The sequence below is a fragment of the Panthera leo genome, chromosome C1 (assembly GCF_018350215.1).
Source record: "Panthera leo isolate Ple1 chromosome C1, P.leo_Ple1_pat1.1, whole genome shotgun sequence".
NCBI classification, from domain to species: Eukaryota; Metazoa; Chordata; class Mammalia; order Carnivora; family Felidae; genus Panthera; species Panthera leo.
In genome coordinates this window covers 30,119,804-30,143,337 of record NC_056686.1, presented here as the reverse complement: position 1 = coordinate 30,143,337, position 23,534 = coordinate 30,119,804, and the positions used below count along the sequence as shown (strand labels likewise).

The 23,534-nt window shown below is 41.6% G+C and overlaps 1 protein-coding gene across 1 annotated transcript in view; it reads right to left on the bottom strand.

Moving 5' to 3' along the window:
• MACF1 (microtubule actin crosslinking factor 1) overlaps positions 1-23,219 on the bottom strand; it is a 166,218-nt gene extending 142,999 nt beyond the window's left edge. The window contains exon 1 of the mRNA XM_042949074.1: positions 22,706-23,219. Coding sequence (XP_042805008.1) covers positions 22,706-22,814 — 109 coding nt within the window. The 5' untranslated portion in view covers positions 22,815-23,219. The remainder of the gene's footprint in view (positions 1-22,705) is intronic.
• Positions 23,220-23,534: the final 315 nt, after the last annotated feature.

Below are 23,534 nucleotides of genomic sequence, written 5' to 3'. Positions count from 1 at the left end.
ACATGATTCCCTTCAACAACGAAGAATCATCTATTCGGGGTTGAAAGGTATGCCCAGATCCTGCATACTTCTATAATATTCCTGATATTTAAGATTTAATAGAGAATTTACTACCTCCTAAGGCAATACATATTGATTTAATAGTTCTATAAAATGTCATCATTTGCTTCACTATAAACTCTACCTATTGGCTCTCATTTGGAACTGTTAGAATTTTTTTTTAACTTTTTTTTTTTAATTTTTTTTGAGACATAGAGAGACAGAGCATGAATGGGGGAGGGGCAGAGAGAGAGGGAGACACAGAATCGGAAGCAGGCTCCAGGCTCTGAGCCATCAGCCCAGAGCCCGACGTGGGGCTCGAACTCATGGACCGCGAGATCGCGACCTGAGCTGAAGTCGGACACCTAACCGACTGAGCCACCCAGGCGCCCCTAGAATTTTTTTTTTAAGTGTAGTCTTTCACTTAATAGAGTCCTGTAAATATTCAAAGCCAAGATCTTTATTAGATTTGACCACTGTAATTCCAATGTATTTTGATCTTTTTAGATGCTGATTCAGTTATCTAACATCTTCATTATCCTTTCCAAACCTGTGTCATCTGCAGACTGAATCAGAATCCACTTATAACTCAAAAAGTTAAAAACAGAACTATCTTACAACCCAGCAATTGCACTACCAGGGATTTACACAAAGGCTACAAAAATACTGATTCGAAGGGGCACATCACCCCAATGTTTATGGCAGCATTATCAACAATAGCCAAATTATGGAAAGAGCCTGAGTGCATTGAATTATGAATGCATAGAGATGTGGCATACACACACACACACACACACACACACACACACACACACACACACACACACAAGATGGAATATTACTGAGCCATCAAAAAGAATGAAATTTTGCCATTTGCAATGATGTGGGTGGAGCTAGAGTGTATTATGCTAAATGAAATAAGTCAGTCAGAGAAAGACAAATACCATACGATTTCAATCATATGTGGAATTTAAGAAACAAAACAGATGAACATAGGGGAAGAGAAAAAAAGGGAGAGAGACAGAAAGAGAGGCAAACCATGAGACTCAACTATAGAGAACAAACTGAGGGTTGCTGGAGAGAAGTGGGTGGGGGGTGAGGTAAATAGGTGATGGGTATTAAGGAGGGCACTTGTTGGGATGAGCACCGGGTGTTATATGTAAGTGATGAATCACTAAATTCTACTCCTGAAACCAATATTACACTATATGTTAACTAACTAGAATTTAAATAAAAACTTGACACAAAAACAAACACAAAAGAATCCACTTACAACTATAGTCTCATCTAAATCACTGACACTTTGCTCATACTATTTTCTCTTCATGACATGCTAATCTCTCCCTCTCTACCTCTCCAAATGCTATTTATTCCTTAAAATTTAGTTTATTCATTTACTCATTTTAGTTTATTCATTTACTCATTTACGTATTTCATAAATACGTCTTTATTAAGGACCTAGCTCCCTAGAAGAGCCTGTGTTTGACTCTGACAATAGATACCAAAGTCACAGTCCCTATTCTTTAAAAGAGATGACAGGGCACCTGGCTGCCTCAGTTGGTGGAGGCAACTCCTAATCTCAGGGTCCTGAGTTCAAGCCCCACAATGGGCATGGAACCTACTAAGAAAAGAAGAGAGAAGAGAAGAGAAGAGAAGAGAAGAGAAGAGAAGAGAAGAGAAGAGAAGAGAAGAGAAGAGAAGAAAAGAAAAAGTCTAGCAGAAAAGAGAAATAACTGCAATACAGTTTGATACATGCTATAACAGAGCTAAGCACAGAGTGCTCAAGAACACAAGAGAAATGGTTAAGCTACCTGAACAGGAGAGGGAAACATGAGCAGTTAGTGAAAGTTTCCAGATGAATGACTCTACCTAAACCTTAAAAGATGAGTAGAAGTTAGCCAGGAATTAAAAGGAAGGGACAAAGCTACTACACGAAGTTTCACGTAATGCAAATTCACGGAGACAACTGGGAGCTTATGTTCAGAGAAGAGCACAGAATCAAGGATGGTTGAAAGAAAGGATGTGTATTAGGTAGTGGAGAGATTTAAAACTAGATAGGATGGCATGGGTCAAATCATGACCGTTCTTGCAAGCAAAGGAGTTCAAACTTTACCACTAAGAAATTGGTAGAGATAGGTAAGAGGAAGCTTTGAAAGATTTTAAATAGGAGATGACATGATCAGATGTATGCTTGAGAAAACTACTCTGGCAGCCTTTCTTGACAACTCCAGGCTCAACAGTCTCTGTCCTACAAATTTTTATGGTTCTTACTATGCTAATCACTCAGTCAGCACTTATATAGAGAGTCCTGGCTTTTAATATGCTTACTCTCACATCACCCATGAGATCATTACCTCCTTAAGGAAGGAGACCATGCTTTACTTTTTGTACCTCCCAAAGCTGCTAACAGCTAAAGGTCTGCAGGATATGACCTAAAACAAAAACTTTCTTGGGGCGCCTGGGTGGCTCAGTCGGTTGAGCGGCCGACTTCGGCTCAGGTCATGATCTCACGGTCCGTGAGTTCGAGCCCCGCATCGGGCTCTGTGCTGACAGCTCAGAGCCTGGAGCCTGTTTCAGATTCTGTGTCTCTCTCTCTCTGACCCTCCCCCGTTCATGCTCTGTCTCTCTCTCTGTCTCAAAAATAAATAAACGTTAAAAAAAATTTTTTTTTTTTTTTAAAAACTTTCTTGACTGGCCAATATATGATTAGAAGACTGGCTAACAAAACACACAGAATGAAATCACAGCCAAGTTACCTACAAGAAAACAGTCCAACAGGTAAAAAAGCCAACAGCGCAGTGTCACCTGTGTGCTGAAACATGCAGCCATGATGAGAAAACAAAAAGCCAACTGAAAGTTCTGCCCCACCCCCTACATTTTCACCACTACCAAACCCATTCTGCTTCACTACACTTAATACCTTCTTAACCAAGAGTGGCCTGTTTCTAATTTTACAAAATTCTCACCTTGGAGACACAAGTTTTCCTTCTTATTTTTCTTTTCAGAATTTCTTTTATCATAAAAGCTGTATGCGTTTGCTGTGACAGGTTAATACATAGTTGGAAAAGTTAACAAGTGTCCTTTTAAACTGATCAACTTTATTTTTTTTTTTAATGGATTTCACACCCAGCGCAGAGCCCAACATGGGGCTTGAACTCACCACCCTGAGAGCAAGACTCGAGCCAAGATCAAGAGTTGGACACCCAGCCGACTGAGCCAGCCAGGTGCCCCTAAACTAATCAACATTTTAAAAGAGGCGGAATTGGGGCGCCTGGGTGGCGCAGTCGGTTAAGCGTCCGACTTCAGCCAGGTCACGATCTCGCGGTCCGTGAGTTCGAGCCCCGCGTCCGGCTCTGGGCTGATGGCTCGGAGCCTGGAGCCTGTTTCCGATTCTGTGTCTCCCTCTCTCTCTGCCCCTCCCCTGTTCATGCTCTGTCTCTCTCTGTCCCAAAAATAAATAAAAAAAAAAAAAAAAAAAAAAAAAAAAAAAAACGTTGAAAAAAAAAAAATAAAAGAGGCGGAATTCATAGGATTTCTCTTTAGTCCACTGCCTCCTTTATTTTAGACCTAAAGATGCAACAGGCATGATGGAGACTGTTCATTCCATCTTATTATATCAATAAGCTATTCTATTCACCTACCAAGTCCTTACAGGATAATAATGCGCTAGGTAGACCTAATGTTCTCATATCAGTCATGTTTCTAATAGCTAAAAAACTGACTTTCAATTCAGGAGTGAGAGGTCTGAGTACTTACTCTGAACATAACTACTAAGGGCAACGTGATTACAAGCCCTTTTCAAGACCAGCTAGCCTGCTTTAGAGCTGAGCCAGAAGCTCCTCAGAAAAGGGTTTTATGGAACAACAGTGCCCCAAAGCTGGAGGATTCTTTTTTAGGATCCTGTGTTGCAGACCCATCAATTACATGCAAGTTCTTTCCAATTTAAGCATTAAGACAAGGATACTGCAGTACCTGGGGTTTAAGATCATTAATATTTTTAGCAAGGAAATTCATTAGGGAAGCCAAAGAGCAACTTTAACTATTATACCTTCAAAATGCTCCAAACAGCTCAGACTTTGAAACTTTTAAAATAAGTTTTAGGTTTGGCTTCCTACACACAAATCCCTAATTTAATTCCAGGCCCAGCAAAGGTACAATTTTCAAAGGTACCCAATCAAAGAAAAGGCCATATTTTTGATGCTTCTTATAAACTTGGCCCCACCAAAGGCTATGAACTGACAACAAAGAACCCAACTGCCCACTGGGAAATTCTAAGATTGTACATATTGAGGCACCAATTAATCATGCAGGGATTACTTAATTAGAAGGATTTAATACTTGTTTCCAACTTTTATTAAGAGCATTACAGTCCACTGAGCTACCAATATACCCTAATTTTCTTTCTTTTTGTTTCACTGGCAGAGATGTCCTTCCTGTAACTTAGGCAAGTCCTTCCACCTAAAATCTGGATCCCATCTCTTCTCTTCCCTCAGGAACCTTAATCCAACAATTATCCCGTAGCTTGTATATCTTTAACTTCTCTCTTTCCTTTCCCCTTGACTTCCTGAACAAGTATGATGACAATGCTGTCTCCACTTCCTCTCCTCCTAGTCCCCCATGTGACCTTTGTGGCCTCCAGCCCCACAAATTCACTGAAACTGCTTTCTCCACAATCACCTTCCTGTCAATTCAAATGACACTGCTGATCATTCCTTCAGCTTTTAAACCCACTCTCCCTCATGAATCTCAGACTCCACTCTACCCTAGTGTTCCTCTTCCTCTTTGGGTTATTCCTTCTCTTCTGCTCACTCCTTATATGTTTACTCATCCTTCACCCTCTTTCCTTCATTCTGTATTCTTAAGATACAGGTGGGTGTTATGTGCATGGTGGAAGGGGAAAAACATAGCTTTTACTTGTCTTTTTTTTTAATGTTTATTTTTGAGAGAGAGAGAGAGAGAGCGAGAGAGAGCGAGCGCACGAAAGTGAGGAAGGGGCAGAGAGAGAGGGAGAATCCGAAGGAGGGTCCAGGCTCTGAGCTGTCAGCAAAGAGCATGACGGGGGCTCAAACTCACAAACCGCGAGATCATGACCTGAGCTGAAGTCAGATGCTTATTAACCAACTGAGCCACCCAGGTGCCCCCCAAAAACACAGCTTTTAAAAAAAGTTACGAAGAGCTGTTCTCTCCATTCTCCCAGAATGACTTCATCTACTCCTATGTTTTCAATCATAACTGATAATTTTCAAATCCATATCTTAAGCTCACGCTTTCATCCTAAATACCACTCCCATATGCCTAATTGCCTCCTAAACATTTATTTCATGCTCATCTCAAATTCAATTTGTCTAAAACTGAACTTTTCTTTTCTCTCTGTTTCTAACAGGTTTCCCTACTATAATCCATGTGTTGAGGACTGAATGTTTGTATCTCCTCCCCTAAACTTATATGTTGAAATCCTAACCCCCCACTGTGATAGTATCAGGAGGTGAGGCCTTCGGAACATGATTAGATCAAGAGGGTGGAGCCTTATAAAAAGGTGGTTCTATATAAAAGGACCCCAGACAGTCCTCTCTCTGCCATGTGAGGGTACAGTGAGAAGACACCAGTCTATGAACCAGCAAGAGGGCTCTCACCAGACAACACATTTGCAGTTGCCTTGATCCTGGACTTCCAGCCTCCAGAACTGTGAGAAATCAAGGTGTGTTGTGAAAGCTACCATGTGTGTGGTTTTATTATGGCAGCCCAAATTAAGACACTATCCTTCTCAATGCTGCCAGCCATCTTTCTGGCAAAACTAATCTTCTTACTGTCTGACTTAAAATCCTTCAATGACTCTGTATCCTCCTAATAATATTAACAGTTAACATTTATTGAACACCTGCTTATGTGCTACACACCTTACATATATTGCTTCTAATGCTCAACAACCCTGAAAATTAAATATTATTTTACTGGAAAAATAAAGCTTAGAGAGGGTAGGTAATTTTTCGGAGATCACAAGGTAGATAATGAAGTCAAATCTGAACTCAGCTCCACTGGATTCCAAAGCCTGATGCCTCCATTCAGGATAATATTTAAACTTTTTATCTCAGCATCTAAGACCCATTATGATGTGCTGCCTGCCTGCCACTCATTCCTCTCTCCTGTTTCATAAAAATTCTTTCAGCCTTCCTGAACATTCTTGCCGAATGTAATCTTCCCCTGTATTTACTGTTCCCTCTGCTTGGAATATAGTTCCCTTTTCTCTGATTACTTATTGTTCTGTATTCAACTCAACCATCACTTCCTCCAGGAGCTTTTCCTATCCCTTATACACACTAGTTGAGGTGATCTTCCTCTTGTGCTTGGTACAAGATATCACTGTTTACACGTCTATCTGTCCTACTCTGCCAGAAACAATTTGACAATAGGCCTAAAATTGGAATTAAAGCCTGCATTTGCAGTGCAAAGCTCTGTGTTCTAATCCAACGTAGCCTATAACATAGTCCCAGTGCATTATAAATCATTAAAAAAGCAAATAAGAGAATAGCTTTTGCTTGTTTCCCTGGGGGACCACAGAAAAATCACAAATGGTTCAAGAAGCCCAAGAAGCACCAACTACCTGGAAATGTCAAACTGAGATACCTGAGCTGACAGAGAAGGGAAGTAGATAGTCAGAAAAGGCCTGTGCCTTGACCTCACGAAGTTTACAACCTAGTGCAAAGACCAATATGTAAATAATTAACAATATTATCAAGCAAATAACACACCATATACAAGCTACACAACATGATGCTGATAATTACAGAGTTGGCTAATTCTGATAGAGGGGCAGGAGGAGAGTCATGGAAGGCATGATGCTTGAACTAAACCTTGGATAACAATTAGGATTTGGACAGCCCAAAAAGGAGTTAAAGAATGCCAAACGGGGGGGCGCCTGGGTGGCTCGGTCGGTTAAGCGTCCGACTTCGGCTCAGGTCATGATCTCACGGTCCGTGAGTTCGAGCCCCGCGTCAGGCTCTGTGCTGACAGCTCAGAGCCTGGAGCCTGTTTCAGATTCTGTGTCTCCCTCTCTCTCTGCCCCTCCCCCGTTCATGCTCTGTCTCTCTCTGTCTCAAAAATAAATAAACGTTAAAAAAAAAAAAAAAAAAAGAATGCCGAACAGAAGAAAAAGCAGGAGCAGCGATTGGGAGATGTGTAAGTACAGAGGATATGTTTCAGGGAATAGTATAGCTATGCATAGCCTACAATTAGCAACATAATGAGAAAGGAAGCTAGCAAGGTCATCTGAGGTTAAATCACTCCAGAAAACTGAAGGAGTATGTACTTAATTCAGCAAATAAAATGGTAACACTGAGATTTTCTGAACAAGAGGGTGTTGAAGGATTAATCTGGCATTGAACTGAAGGCCAGACTGCAGCAGACAGACAACTAAGAGGTACAAGAACAAGCTAGATGTCTACCATGACAAACCAAGAAAGAAATCTAAGAGCATGAATTAGGGCAGAGGCAGCAGGGATTAAAGGAGGGCAGTCAAGATCTGCAAGATAAAATAGAGGCAGAAACAATAGCCCTTAAACAGTAACTAGATATGGTAAGGAAAGGGAGGGTTCAAAACAATTCCAATGTTTCTAGTCAACAAATGTTGGTCAAATAATGTTTCTAGCAACTGGGAGGAGTAGTGTCTTGAGATTAGGAAAACAGAAGGAGGCACAGATTGGTTGTGCACAGGTTGGGTAAAGGAGAAGAAAAATAATGAAGTGTTAGCAGGACCTTCTTGCTGACAGTTGGAACCCTAGGTCTAGAGTTCAGAAGAGCAGTCAAAATTGAAGATACAGATTTGAAGCTAACTGTTTGCCAGTGAGGCTGTGGCAAGTACAGCACACAGCCTCTCTCAACAAATCTTCCTAAATCACCACTTTGCCCATATTATCCCTCTACTCAAAATCTTTTAGTGGCTCCCAGAAGACTAAGTCCAGGCGCTTTACTCCATAGTCTGCTACAACCCTTTGATATTTGAGTCTACTTTTTATTCACTATATGTTAGGTGGTTGGAGGAGACAAAGACGTAGCCTCTGACCTGAAGAAATTTACAATCTATTCTTCCAACTTTTTCTTTAGGCTCTCCCCTACAAGACCTCACTACAACCATTCTGATATCATTGTTTCCAAACACACTTTGCACATTCTTGTCTTTGTTCACCATCTGCCCCTACTGGAATATCTGCCCCCGCCCTCCACTCTTTTTGGATCATCTAAGTTAGAGCCTCCTTACAAGACCCAACTGAAATCCCACTTCTTCCTTTATACCTTTTTGGCTATGCCAGCCACCTCTAGATGCCTCGAGGTGCCTATGTTTATTCAATTTACTTGGCACCAAGCATATAAAACCTATTGTTAGATACATCTATATGTAAATCCTATTTATCTGAACTTTAGCTCTTTGGAGTCAAGAACCATGTTTTAAATTTCTCTAAACAATTAAGACAACAATGGATACTCAAGAATACTCATTCATTTAACAAATATACACTGAAAGCCCACTATGCGCCAAGGTTATTATCTACAAGTGATGGTATTTTCAAAGTCAGACTAAAGAAGTATTCCCAAATGATAATTAAAAGGCTACTTTTCCAAAAAGGCGGGGGGTGGAGGGGTGCTCCTGGGTGGCCCAGTGGGTTAAACATCGGACTCTTGCTTTCAGCTTAGGTCATGGTCTCGTGGTTGTCCAAAAGAGGCCCCCTCCCCAACCCCACATTAGGCTCCACACTCAGTGCTGGCCATGAAGCCTGCTTGGTATTTTCTCTCTCTCTCTCTCTCTCTCTCTCTCTCTCTCTCTCTCTCTCTCTCTCCTCTCCCTCCCTCCCTCCCTCCCTCTCCCTCTCCCTCTGCCTTCTGTGCTCTCTCTCTCTCTCCCTAAAAAAAAAAAGAAAGAAAAAAAGGCTGCTTTTCAGCAGGGAGCATGGATTTCCATTCAGATGTCCCATCTACAGTTACAGCTTTCCTAAATTCTTCTTGCCACATCTGGATCCAGGAGACTTTGAACCACTTAATGTAAGCTCAAAGAAAATGGGCTGAAGAAACAGATCCACAAATACAGAGGACAAACTGGTGGTCACCAAAGGGGAGTGGGGTGTGGGGGTGGGCAAAATGTGTAAAGGGGAGTGGGAGATACAGGCTTCCAGCTATGGGATGAATAACGCACAGGGGTAAAAGGTACAGCATAGGGAATATAGTCAATAATATTGTAATAGTAATGTGTGGTGACAGAGGGTAGATACACTGTGGTGAGCACAGCATAAGGTATAAACTTATTGAATCATATGTCTCAAACTAACATAACATTGTCTGTCAACTATGCTTCGATAAGAAAGGAAGGGAGGGAGAAAAGGAGAGAGAGGGAGGGAGGGGAGAGAAAGAGAAGAAAGGAGAGGAAAAGAGAGGGGAAGGGAGGTTGGGAGGGGGAGGGGAGGAGAGGAATAGAGAAAAGATGAGTTGGAGATCAAGCAATTAAACTGTGCTTACCAAAAATGTATAACGGCACCAGCATTATAAATGATTCCTATCCTCAGACATATATAAGTCAACTTTGGGAGATAAGACTGACCTAGATATTGTGTGTACTCTGTGTCAGGCACTGTGCAAAGCCTGTCTCATTTAGTATTTGATTTACTCCTCACAACTCTATCAAGTACGCATTATTTATCCTCATTTTTATAGTTCAAAGTGAGGCTCAAAGAGGCTTATTAATAATTTGCCAGAAGTCACACAGTTAGCAAGTAGCAGAATGGAGATTCAAATTCACGTCTATCACAGACTTTTAACCACCACACCTACTGCCATCATGAAATTATTAGGAGACAACACAATATAGTCCTGTGTAATAACGGGAAGAAGGGAGGTGCAAACCAAAGCTATAATAGGATTCATGACAGAAATCTATCACCAAGGGTTGGTACAGGCTTATGTCTCAATGAAGACTGAGATTTGGGAGTTTAAGGAAGTGATAATTCTAGAAACTTCAAAATAAAATTAAAGTTTTATGTTATTTCTCAGGCAAACAGGAACTTTATGAATAATAATTCCTTGCTCTATTGGGAATCAGAGAATATAAGACAGAAGTTAGATACAGAACTAATCTGGGAGTAAGCATGTGGCAAGAGAAATGAGCCATAGAGATAGAGGGAGAGGCATACAAGCAGAAGGGAAAAGGGAGAAAAGCTCGATAGTTTCTTGAAAATTCACTAGATTATCACATTCAGAAAAACTAAATACTTCACAGATAGAAAGAGATCAGAGGTTTAAGAATCCTCAAAATATCTTAAAGATGAAGAAATCCCAGTCCTGTGAGACTTAAGAACTTGGAGAAAGTGCCATAGTGGCAGAATCAGGCCTATAACTTGGATTTGCTGGCCTCTAGCCTATGATTCTTAACTTACTGAATACTCATCTTCCCTCGTTGAACCTGAGTTTCATCTATAATGTGAGGAGTTTGGACTAGATAGATCAATGCTTCCCAGATCTTAGTTTGGGAACCAGCCATATCAAAACCACCTGCAGAGCTTACACTGGGCTAAATGCTGGAATATCATGTATTCCTCATAATGACTCTGAGTTAGGGTCTATTTAAATCCTCTTTTAACAAATGAAGAAACCAAGGCATAGAAAGGTTAAGCAATTCTCCCACCTCATATAGCTATTTGGTGGTAGAGCAAGAGCCCCAAGTAAACAGGTGATGCCAAAATCCCTCTTTTAACTATTAGCCATGGGATTAAAAGAGGTAGGATGAGAGAGAATAACGTTTTTGCTTCCAAACTTTCAATAAAGATTCTAGATTTCCTTATACTTCTCTGTTGATTACAGAAAAGGGGCCCTTTCATCTCTAAGCACTTTCAGATACAGAGCCTCTTTCCTCTAGATCTCAGGGAGGAAATCTCAATGATACCAGAAAGATAAAAGGCTAGACTACATGGCAACAACAGACTAAAACGGCTCCTCCATGTGCCCCAAACATTATTATAATACCACCTCTGTTTCTCAGAAAGCACTTAAATATCTAGCAATACTGGCCTCCCCGTCAGGAGACAGAATCGGAACCCTAGCTATGCTACACCCCTTCTGAGATTTCTTCTGTCATCTCCCTTTGATAAAACAGCCAGTGATTTCCATTTTAGTGAAAACCTATTTGGGTCACAATTTTGTTCTGCTTTAGAGACTCAACAGTATAAAATCAAAAGTTTGATTATCAAAGTCGATGATCAATCCAGGAGTTCCCAAACTTGGATTTCACCAACCAATAAATGTTCCAAAATAAATCAGAAAACCTAACATAAAGTTGTTAACCTTTTCTTTTGTTAAGTAGGCATTATCTAAAACCAAACTACCACCTAAGAACAATTCATTCATAAAATAAAGGACATTTTAACATCAGAAAAGTAGGAAGGGCAATTTCAAAGTAAAGGACAGTTCTTTAAATGAGTTTCGCTCATGAAAAGCACACTACCTTCCCCTTATCTTTTTCATTTTACTGAGAAGTGATGAATTGATATCTCACTCCAGCACCCTGTAGTTTGGAAGCCAAAAGAAACCTGTGGCCATAAAGGCTAGGCCATTTGCTCAAGGTCACAGAATATTATTTAAATGAACCCTAGTCTTTTATCAAAGGAGATCTAAGTGCAGCCTACACAACACTCCTCCTAGCCTCCAACTCTTCTTTAGGTCCTGTCCACAGACCATCTTCAAGTCTTCCTAGCTCCTCGCCACTGGCAGAAGAGACTAAGTGTATGGAGAATTAGCAATCAGCCCCAAAGAGGAAATCCAGGCCATGACTCCTCCCCACCCCGCCCCCACCCCCGCCCCCCACCATCCAGTCTGCTCAGAGGTGGACTCCGTAACCAACTTCTGCTAAAAATACACCCTGGACTTTCAGAACTATGTAACATAACTTAAAAGTGGTTTCCTGATACAGGCGAAAAGAAGCATGAGCATGAATTCAGTCTCTATAAAAAAGTCCCACACCCAAAGCTCAGGCTCTTAACTGCCAGTGACTACAAGCTTAAGAAGTTCCCCAGGAAGTAGGGCACCACAGTCTATTCCCCTGCACATTTTAACAAGCCCGAAGTTTGTAACACCTGCAAGATTTCAAAGCCCATATATTCCTGTGAGTCAATGAGAGCAAGGGCTCTTTGGGATCCACAGGCCCAGACAAAGAACAAACTTCACGTACCCATACAGCACATGCGGCAAACCAGGTGGGCGTTGAACTCGTGCTCATCTTGGTAACTAGGCCACATGGCACTCTCGTGTCTGCTGACCCCACCCAAAAGGAGGGTGTTCCAAAGAACCTCCAGACAGTGGCTTGTGCACCCTCTGCAGCTCCTCAAAAAAGACTTCAGGGTGAATAGAGACAGATAGCCAAAGGGCTATTCGATGAGCAGGGAGAGACAGCAGAAGTACAGAGACGTGGCTCCACCCACCACTTCCTAATGACCTCCTCCTCCCCTTGAGGTCAGAGAGGAAGCTCCTCCTTAGGGCAATTCCAAAAACTGGGTTCAGGTCTTCAGGCAAACAGCATCCTATTCAAAAGTGGCACCAGCTCAGAGTTTTCAGACCAACAGCAGCATACAGAGGTGGGAGCTTCATATGAAAAAGTCCAGCCAAGTCACTGAGTAAGACTGAGCACATAGAAAGAGGCTGGTCTTTGAGTTACCCTCCATTTGCAGAGCAGAAGCTTGTGACCTGGCGAATCTTAGAGAGTTGCAGGACAGCTGGTAAGGTAGAATGGCTTACTGCCAAGTCAGGAACAGTGCATCCATTGCCCAACAAACTGCTCCTAGGGCTGGCCTCTCCTCAGGCAGAAGTACCTATGAAGTGTTAACCAACTGAGAAGGTCCCAAAATGGGACAGACTACAACGCGGCGAATTCCTTCACTGTCCGCTGCCAACAGATTCCCAGATTCTAAAGGGAGCTTCATTTCCCCACACTTACAGCTGCCCAAAGGGAAGAGTCACAGTCTCTCGTCAATGATTCCACCTACTTTACAGAGTAGCCCAGCCGCAGCCAGCCTCTCAGGTAGATTAGCCCGGCAGATTTCATCAACTTCAAAAACACTGTTTGCCTGTTGCTCCATTCTTTCCTCTCATCCAGCCAGGAATGTCATCCCAAAGTCCCCTTCCTCTTCCCAGACCCTCCCACTCTGTCTTTGCAAGTCAGCACACTTAACTCCGAGGTGCCAGCGATCCCTTTATCCATCAGAGGAAGACTGCTTGCTTGTTTGTCCAACTTGTTTTCTGAGTCTTGGCTAATTGTACCAGACACTGGAATGTTGAAGAAATACAATGAAGGGCTTTTTCATTAGGATGGCCCGGCCCATCTATTGCTTCTTCACAATTCTGACCCAACCAGGGGTTAGAGAAGCCGAGCCTCCGCCGATGGCAGGACGGCCACTAGGATCCCGGCCCCACACCACGCAGAAAGGCCCCGCTGCAGATAAGGGCCTAATCACTGGCCCTCTGCTCCAGCTCCCTAAATAGAATGACTTCTTCAGGCTAATGCTACTTCCAATCCTGTTTCTAGGCAAGGGGGGGGAGGGGCAACGCCCAGGAAAGCAAGTCTGCAGAGATTAGCCCCAAAGACTGCAAGTAAAAACTAACAGACTGAGCCTGCCTAGCAGGCCACTCTGTTTACACAAGCCCTATGACCTGCCTCAGTGCCCTGACAGCTTTCTTCACTCCCTACTGGGCATCCCTCCCACCTACAAAGTGCTAATAATCCTGTTACTACTTACTAATAACGAGACTCACAGCTGACCTTATCCCTCCTTGACTAAGCTCCCAGTCACCCCGATAACCTGCGACAATTCTACTCAGTTTGTTCCTCTTATTAAACTCTCCTTAGTCAATCTTGGGACAGAAAGGGTCCTCCCTAGAATTTACCTTGTCCTAGGAAGGGAAAGGCACAAGGAATAGGGAAGAGAGAGGAAAAAGGAATAAATGCTTCCTGATTCGTATTTAGTAACCTTTTCCTTTATCTGACTTAAATTTCCTGAGTCTTGAGTCTTCTGCCTCCTATCCTGGTCTTACACACATTTTGAAGGCACTCAATAACCTAAGCTAAAATTAACTGAGCATCTACTGTAACTGCTAGTTCACAGATGATGTGCTAAGAACTTTAAATATAATTTCATCTAATCCCAACAATTCTCTAAGATGGTATTATCAATTCCATCTCAGAAATGAAAATATTTTTCTTTTTTAAAAATCTTTTAATGTTTGTTTATTTTTGAGAGAGAGAGAGAGAGAGAGAGAGAGAGAGAGAGAGAATGTGAGCAGGGGAGGGGCAGAGGGATAGACACAGAATCAGAAGCAGGCTCCAGGCTCTGAGCTGTCAGCAAAGAGCCTGACTTGAGGCTCAAACCCATGAACAGGGAAATCATGACTTGACGCTTAACCGACTAAGCCACCTAGGCACCCCTAGAAATGAAAATATTTTTAAAAGGCTAACTAACTTGACCAAGATTACACAGCCATTTGTCCAGCTCCAAAGCTATGCCCCCCTCTTATACCCTGCTGTCTGTGGGAAGGACTTAATCCAGAACAACTACACTGCCGTGTGGAAGCTGTATATTTAAGAACGTGGAATATTCCTGGGAAGATAAAGAAATAAAAATATTTGACTATAGCCAACTGGAGATTTAGGGCATATCCTAAATGAATATGTGGGGCAACTTCTAGAAATACTAAATAATTTCACAGTCTCTAAAAGTCAAAATAATCATCACTGGGTAAGTTCTGAAAAAGATGAACCAAAACCTGCCTTCTCCTCATTCCCCCTGCATCCAAGCAGAACCCATTTCCCCTGAAGGCACTGTGGACTGAGAGAGTCCTGGGGACAAGGTCAGTCTAGCTACCAGGAGACCTGCCTTCCCTCCCAGGATGCTAGGAGGTCCTGAATCTCAAAAGGGAAGCTACTGCTGACAGCAGGAAGACTTTGGTTAAGACAGTCAGCTCTTGGGGTGCCTTCGTCAGTTAAGCACTCAATTCTTGATTTCAGCTCAGGTCATGATCTCACAGTTTGTGAGATCGAGCCCTGCATTGGGCTCCAAACGGACAGTAAAGAGCCTATTCGTGGTTCTCTCTCTCCCTCTCTCTCCCCACCGTGCATGCACTTGTGGTCTCTCTCAAAATAAATAAATAAACATAAAAAAAAAAAAAAGACAGTCAGCTCTTAATTATTCAGAGGAGACCGGCCTGAGCAGTGATTACCCCAACCATTCCCCTTCTTTTTTGCCCAACTTTTAGTCATGTCATCGGTCACTGTGTGTTCAGAGATGTTAGAGTCAGGAAAAGTGAGTCTGATTGCTACTTACAGATGCGTAAAATTCTGGGTGGGGAAAAAATAAAAATTAAAAATAAATAAAATGTTGAATGGAAGAGATTCAAGCCACTATTTCCATACATGGCTAAAAGATATTGGAGAATTTACAACTACTGGCATTCTTACAGTATCACAGAAAATCAAAGCAATATACATTTATTTCTTTAAATGCCAAAATCATTCACTGTTAAGAATATTAAAGCAGACACAAAAGGCTTTCCTCCTGATGTGTAAAACAATGATTCATAATATGCCACTAACTTTTCATATACTCCCACATTGGCTTCTTTCACATGTCTTCATTCCCACTTTAAAGACAAATATTTGTATTTTGTCCCTGCAGCCTACAGGAAATTACTATGTCCTCAATGATATCTTTTGTGAAACAAGTATCATGATGATAGTAAACAATTATATAGTCCTTGGAGTGTCAGTCTGGCTCAGTCAGAAGAACGTGCGACTCTTGATCTCAGGCTCACAGCCCCTGAACCTCAGGCTCAGGTTCCAGCCCCACTTTGGGTTCAGAGATTACTAATAAATAAATAAATTTAAACAAACAAAGAAAAAACAATTGTAAAGTCCTTACCATGTGCAGAGTGTATTCTAAAAACGAACTCGAAACCACCATGCAGTATTATTAACCTGACTTTACAGAGGAGGAAACACAGGCCCAGGTAGATTGATGTCAATCTGCCAGCAGTGGCAGAGCTAGAATGATAGCACAAGCAGTCTGACCCAGATTCAACCACAATTCCATGCTACATGCAAGTCCAGGCCAGATGATCACACTGCCAGAATCACAGAAAATTAGAGACTTTAGTCTTTATTCTTCTCACTCAGAATGGAAATTTGAAGTCCAGAGGAAATAAGTGACCTAACATCTCCCAGTAGGCAGCAGAAGAGCCAGGACTTAGAACCCAGATTTCCTGACTCCAAGTTCAGTGGTCTTTCTACACTGGACAGATCTGGAAAAAATAGCTAAGGAAAGAAAAAGATAAAGGCTCCACCTTGATTAAAACAGCTAATGATTTTGTCATCTGAGTAAAGATATTTGATATATGACCATTTACTTATTTACTGAGTGCCTGTTATATGCCTAACACATTTTCAGATAATATAAATGGAGGATGCACAGCCGATGTCATAAATGGAGGAATCAACATTCAAAACAACCTCAACACTGACGCCAAGTCTCACAGGACAAAATGTAAGTAGAAAACCTGTAAGTCGTGTGCTGAAGTTCAAGAAAACTAAAGGGACAGTGGTGTCTAGCAGGGAGATTAACAGCAATCCATGGACAGTCTCTGACCATTTTATAACTGAACTTAAGCTTAACAGACTCAACAGTGTAATGGAGCTCCTTTAAAAAAAAAAAAAAAAAGGTGACGGAATCTTAGGTTGCACTTCACATGGTCTAGATCCAGGAATTATAGCTAGTATCCCAGTGGGATACTGAAAATGGAAAGAACCTTAAGAGACTGGATTGTCCAACCCTTTTACTTTACAGATAAAGAAAACAAGACCCTAGAGAGGGACACATTTGTCCTTTGGCAAATGTTCTTCTCAAGGAACCATAAAGCTTTCTTCCCATTTATGCTATAACAATATGAGTTATTAATAAACTACAACACAGGGCAACTCTCTATCATTCAATTATTCTATATGGAGCACCTACCTTAGATTACATGTCAAGCTAATGCAAGCCCTATAAATACATAAATGAATAGGACAAGTTCATGCTACAGCTTATATCTAATGCTATCATAATTTTTTCATTTTATTTGTTCAAGTGACATTTGCTGACAGCTATTTTGTCTCAGACACTTGAGAAACTGAGGTGAGTAAGAGTCCCTGTTCTTAAAGATCTTACAGTCTAACAGCCTCTAATTAGTGGGGAGAGACAGACAAGAGCAAGATGATACAGGTTTGAATAAGAAGCACTAACAATGCTACTGGAGCACCGAAAAGGAAGTCTTACTTCAGTGGAGAAAGACTTTCCAGAGGCAGTAACTACTTACCTTGAAGGACAAGTATCAAGTAGTCCAGCTGAAAAGGCAGTATGGGCATTTGTGGTAGAGATCTGCAAGTTTTTAAAAGATTCTGGAGTACTAGTTGCTTATAAGACCAAGACAGGAAATGGAACTAGTGAAATAGGCAGGGAGCAAATTATAAAAACACTTAAAAAAAAAAAAAAAAAAGTAATCTCTACTCTCGACGTGGGACTCAAACTCATGACCCCGAGATCAAGAGTCGCATGCTCTACTGACTGAGCCAGCCACGTGCCCCACAACACTTTTATGTCATGCTGAAAAGTTTGAACTTTATTCTAAAAGCAGAGGAGAGGCACTGATGGATTTTAAGCAGGAGAGTGACACACAAAGCTCTGTATTTCAGAAAGGTAACTCTGGCTATAGGAGTGGGGAGGAGTCTGGGGGAAATAGGTTATTTTAACAGGAAGTTTTTGGAATAACAAGATGATATATGTGAATGTTAAGTGTGGACAGGGTGTATCGAAAACTATTTAAAAATCTAAATACTAATTGAATGCAAAGTGCTGTTTTACAGATATTATATGACTTCAATATAAACTATGTCTTCCTGTACCTTGTTTACATCCGCTGAAGAGATGGTGACTTAGGGATGTGGTTGTAAAAGCCATGTGCTTATATAACCAGAGCTCACCAAGGGACTCATAAACATCTAGGAAAAAAACTAAGAAAAGTGAAGGAACAGTGATCAGTGATTCCTTCCCCATGTTTCTGTTCTACTCCCCTCACCTCTCCACATGAACACATGGCCTCCAAATTTTCAAAGCAAAAACGATTTAACTGTCCAAAGGGAATACTAGAATAATGAGTTAGGGAATCATGTATAGTAAATGGAAAGTGTCTGGGCTGGCAAAGATAGCCTTCAAACCTAAGTAAGTCTGACACCTAGAAGAGGAAGTAGACTTGATCTTTGCTAGGCAAAATTTGGACTAATGGGCCTAAGTTACAAAGAGACAACTTCTGGGGCATCTGGATGGCTTAGTCTGTTAAGCATCCGACTCTTGATTTTGGCTCAGGTCATGATCTCACGGGTTCATGAGTTTGAGCCCTGCATCAAGCTCTGTGCTAACAGTGTGGAGTCTGCTTGGGATGGTCTCTCTCCCTCTCTCTGTGCCCTTCCCCCGCTCATGGTCTCTCATAAAGTAAATAAGCTTTACAAAGGAAAAAAAAAAAAAAAAAGAGGCAACTTCCAAATTAAAAAAGAACTCCCCATTACCAACACAATGAATAGTCCATAGGCTGTATGTTGTACCATCAAAGACCTTTAAGCAAAGGAAGAATGACTTCTAATAAAGGTAGGATTAAGAGGTTGGACTGGTTAATATGTAAGATCCTTTCCAACTCTACAAGAAAAACAGAACTTGTTATCAACTTTAAGAGCGGAAGAAATCAGGGGCACCTGGGTGGCTCAGTCGGTTAAGCATCCGACTTCATTCGGCTCAGGTCATGATCTCCGGTTTGTGGTTTCGAGCCCCGTGTCAGGCTCTGTGCTGACAGATCAGAGCCGGGAGCCTGCTTCGGATTCTGTGTCTCCCTCTCACTCTGTTCCTCTCCAGCATTCTCTCTCTCTCTCTCTCTCTCAAAAATAAATAAAAGCTTTAAAAAATTGAAAAAAAAAAAAAAAAAGAGTGGGAGAAATCAGAAATCTATACAAACACAGTGAGGGTTTACCAGAACACAGTGTCTTAGAACCAAGGAACTAGAAGGAACCCTGAAATTACCTAGTGGTTTTTAGGGGCACCTGGGTGGCACAGTCAGTTAAGTGTCAGACTTTGCCTCAGGTCATAATCTCACAGTTTGTGAGTCTGACTTCAAGCCCTGCAAGGGGCTCTCTACTATCATGGCAGAGCCACTTCAAATCCTCTGTCTCCCTCTCTCTCTGCTTCTCTCTGTACATGTGCACTCTCTTTCTCTAAGAAAGAAAGAAAGAAAGAAAGAAAGAAAGAAAGAAAGAAAGAAAGAAAGAAAGAAAGAAAGAAAGAAAGAAAGAAAGAAAGAAACCACCTAGTGGTTTTTGTTTTTTGTTTTTTTTTTTTTTTTATTTTTGGGACAGAGAGAGACAGAGCATGAACGGGGGAGGGGCAGAGAGAGAGGGAGACACAGAATCGGAAACAGGCTCCAGGCTCTGAGCCATCAGCCCAGAGCCTGACGCGGAGCTCGAACTCACGGACCGCGAGATCGTGACCTGGCTGAAGTCGGACGCTTAACCGACTGCGCCACCCAGGCGCCCCTACCTAGTGGTTTTTAACTCTCACAGAACACGTTTTCAAACAAATCTTATATGCAACTCAACATATAGAATATATGAAAGCAGTATTTAAAAAAAATAAAAATAGGGGCACCTGGTTGGCTCAGTCGGTTGAGCATTCAACTTCTGCTCAGGTCAGGATCTCGCAGTTTGTGAGTTCAAGCCCCACGTCAGGCTCTGTACTGACAGCTCAGAGCCTGGAGCCTGCTTTGGATTCTGTGTCTCCCTCTCTCTGCCCCTTCCCCGCTCATGGTCTGTCTCTCTCTGTCTCTCAAAAATGAATAAACGTTAAAAAAAATTTTTTTAATAAAATAAAAAATAAATAAAAGTAGTGTTTAATAGTATAAATCAATGTTATGGCTTCAAATGTATGTTACTTATTTTAAAGCTAAATGAAATAACCAGTCGAGTAATTTTGATTAAAATTAGAGATCAGTTAATTACAGTTATAATACCCTCAGCATCCAGTCTATGTCTATGTCATGAAATACAGTGAAGCCTTTTTTAACTGGTTCATACAAACAGCAACAAACAGTAACAGTTTCACAGTGTGCCTGGTACTCTCATGATATTACTCAAATAAATTGATATAAGAGCCTGAAGAACAGCAGAAATATTTGTTTCAAAGCCAAATACCTTCAATATCTAAAACTGTGTACATTCTTTACAATATTTAAATATGACTAGAAATGTAGGACAAGAAGCACAAAAACTTTTAGTACATGCTCTGCCACTATTACAGTGCCATCACTTACCAATGTGTTTCCCACTCACTATGGACTGAGCACCTGAGCCCATACAACTGAGTCTTGCCCAGAATTTATCAGGCACAGGACATATATTCTGCAGTATGTTCTGCAATAGTGAAACGCTTCCAATTAAAAAAAAATTTTTGTTTTTAAAGACCAGATGAAAAGATACTAGATACTAACTTCACTTTTTGAATAAACTGTAAATTTATAAGCAGTTAAATATATATTCAGAGATAGATGGTGGGGGAACTTTATTCTGGTGATGTCCATTTGGAAGGTAGTACATTACAGCATATATGTTACTTTTTTTTAATGTTTATTTTTGAGAGAGAGAGAGAGAGAGAGAGAGAGAGAGAGAGAGAGAGAGAATATGAGCGGGAGAGGGGCAGAGAGAGAGGGAGACATGGAATGGGAAGCAGGCTCCAGGCTCTGAGCCGTCAGCACAGAGCCCAATGTGGGGCTCAAACTCATGGACCGCCAGGTCATGACCTGAGCCAAAGTCAGACGCTTAGCTGACTGAGCCACCCAGGCGCCCCGAGATAAATGTATCTATTTAAATATATTTTAAATAGATAAAATACATCTCAAAATTGAAATTAAAATAAAATGGGTACAGAATCTCTTAAGCATTTCTGCATAAGTTTTGGTATCCATAGTCACCAATTAGAAAGCCCCTGCTCCAATTTTACAGATAAACTGAACACAGCACATTCCCAATTAACTATTAGGTACTAGAACCAAAGTTGTCTCATAGAAATAAAAAGCTTTTACAATGTATTTTTCTTTTTTATTTCAATGTATTTTATGGCTATTTATGAAATTCACATTACTAAAACATAAAAAAGAAACCACTTAAGAGATAGGGGTCTGCCTAGTATCAGAGAAAATCTTATACTGAAGGTAAACTTTCAAAATATCAATCAATTAGTGGTTTAGAAATGTCATTACCATAGTGCATGGGGAAAGGGAAGTAGCAGCCTCAGCCTGGATGATAATTACTTTCTCACTGCTTCTGAAATAGTACATAGGGCCAAATAATTCATGCCTGCCTTTTCCTTTCTTTCTAAACTCCAATACAGGCTTATATTCCAGAAAAGCTACGTTGGGCTACCTCTTTAAACACACCACCACACAAGCAAACATATTTCTAAATGTCTGTTTTTGCTGATATAGACACATGCTGGGATCTGAATATTTAGTCAAAAGCACTTCTGGGACTTACTGGAAAGGACACTGGGGAATGACTGAATCTAATTCTAATTCTGTCAAGCATTCATGAACTTTTAATAGCAAGCAAAGTAATAAGTCATTAAATCTCTACCTTAACTTGTAAGATACCAAGTAACAAGTTCTCAATACATTGGCTTGAAGGTAGCAGGTGGATCACAATGACAGTAGTAAAAGCACTGAAATCCAAGGGTGGACTCCAGGGAAAGTTAGACTTTTATTAATCCTCAACCATGGAGACTTAGAAATAGCAAATGTGAGGCTGTTCCAGCACTGGGCTTTTAGAAGCCAAAGGAATATAATTTAACTAATAGCAAGTACTAGAAGAAAGAGGGTCTGCTTTTTATTTTTTTTTAAGTATCAGGATCTGACTCCCTGGGGAAAAGAACAGTTAACTACCTTGCATTGAACAGGATGGCTTAGATAAACAAGTAAACTATACAGCTGCCTGAGGGGAAAGGAACAGTTTTAATCATATCAAAGAGAACAGAGGCACCACCTAGGCAGGGACACCATTCACCCCTTCCTCTCACTGGCCTTTCCTCCACTGCCTTTTCTCATCCAAAAACACACCAAATCCAGAAACTTCTCTAATCCCACAAGTTTTCTCAGATCAGACCTAGAGGACCCAGAGGAGGGTGATAGAATTACTGTATGGTTTTGGTTAAAAACAAAGATCTAAAAGCCACTTCGAGATTAAGAAAGGAAGGAAAGGAAGAGCTTGATTCTCTAAGGAAGGACCCAAGTCAGCACCATTGCCATTTCCCTCAGCTTGGAGCCCAGACATCACTTCATCAAACCAGCACCCTCTAGCAGACAGCCTCACAGAACAGGGAAGAGTCCAGGTCCCAGGGCAGCCCTGTTTCCTCAGTACATCTATACACATACTAGGTCCCTAGGTCTGATAGCATCCGGGCTGAGAAGACGTACTGGCCCTTTAAGGAAAGCCACTGGGAAGCCCTCCGTCATTTACCCCACCCTCAAAAGCCCCACAGTAGATTGATTTAGTTAAAGAATACTTCAGTACAAAAGTTACCTGCTCTGCCCCTGGCACATCTCTTCCAGTACAGAACACCGGCAATTCCCAGAACATGAGTCAAAATAAAGATGGTTGATGGCAAATAGGACGAATCTAAGAGAGGCATTTCCACGCTCGACCTTCCTCCTTTCCAGAGTTAGCCACAAGCCCACAGCTCAGCGCAGGCCTCCGAATGCCTTTCTCCTGAGGTTACTGCTGTCCCGTACTATCAGCGCAGAGGCAGAGGCCCGCAGCTCATTGTTGTCAGAAACTTCCTGGCGGCTTCTCCTCCATGTCGCCTCTGACTGTTTTTCAGCAGGCAGTACTACGAGATGGGGCTAAAACTGTACAGTGTATCTCAGACAAAGCCCAGGAAACAACTGGCTAGAGGAGGAGGGGAAAGCGAAGGAGGAACCAGGAGAGTGAAAAGGAGAGCCTAAGCCAGTGCTGAGCTGACTCAAATTCTATCTTTGGCATCCTCTGTTCAGCTTAAACAAACAAACCTCAGACCCCTCTACAAGAAGGGAGGGTGTCAGAGGACGTCACACTCTTAACTTTCCATTCCCGGCCAGGCTGGAACACCAGACTTCAGGATGAAGCCAAAAGAAAAAAGTCACAGAATTACTAGGGAACCACTTGCGGGGAGGGGGCCAAGTACACAAGGATGTATTGTAAGTGTCCATGAGTACCCTGGCCAGTCAGAGGGCAACCCTTCCACACCCATGGCCTGGGAGGGGGAGGCAAGGGACCTGAACATCATGACAGAGAGGATCACATACAGAACAAGCTCCAATGAGCTAGATCTGACATCAAGGCCTGATGAAGATGAACAAGGAGAACAAAAAAC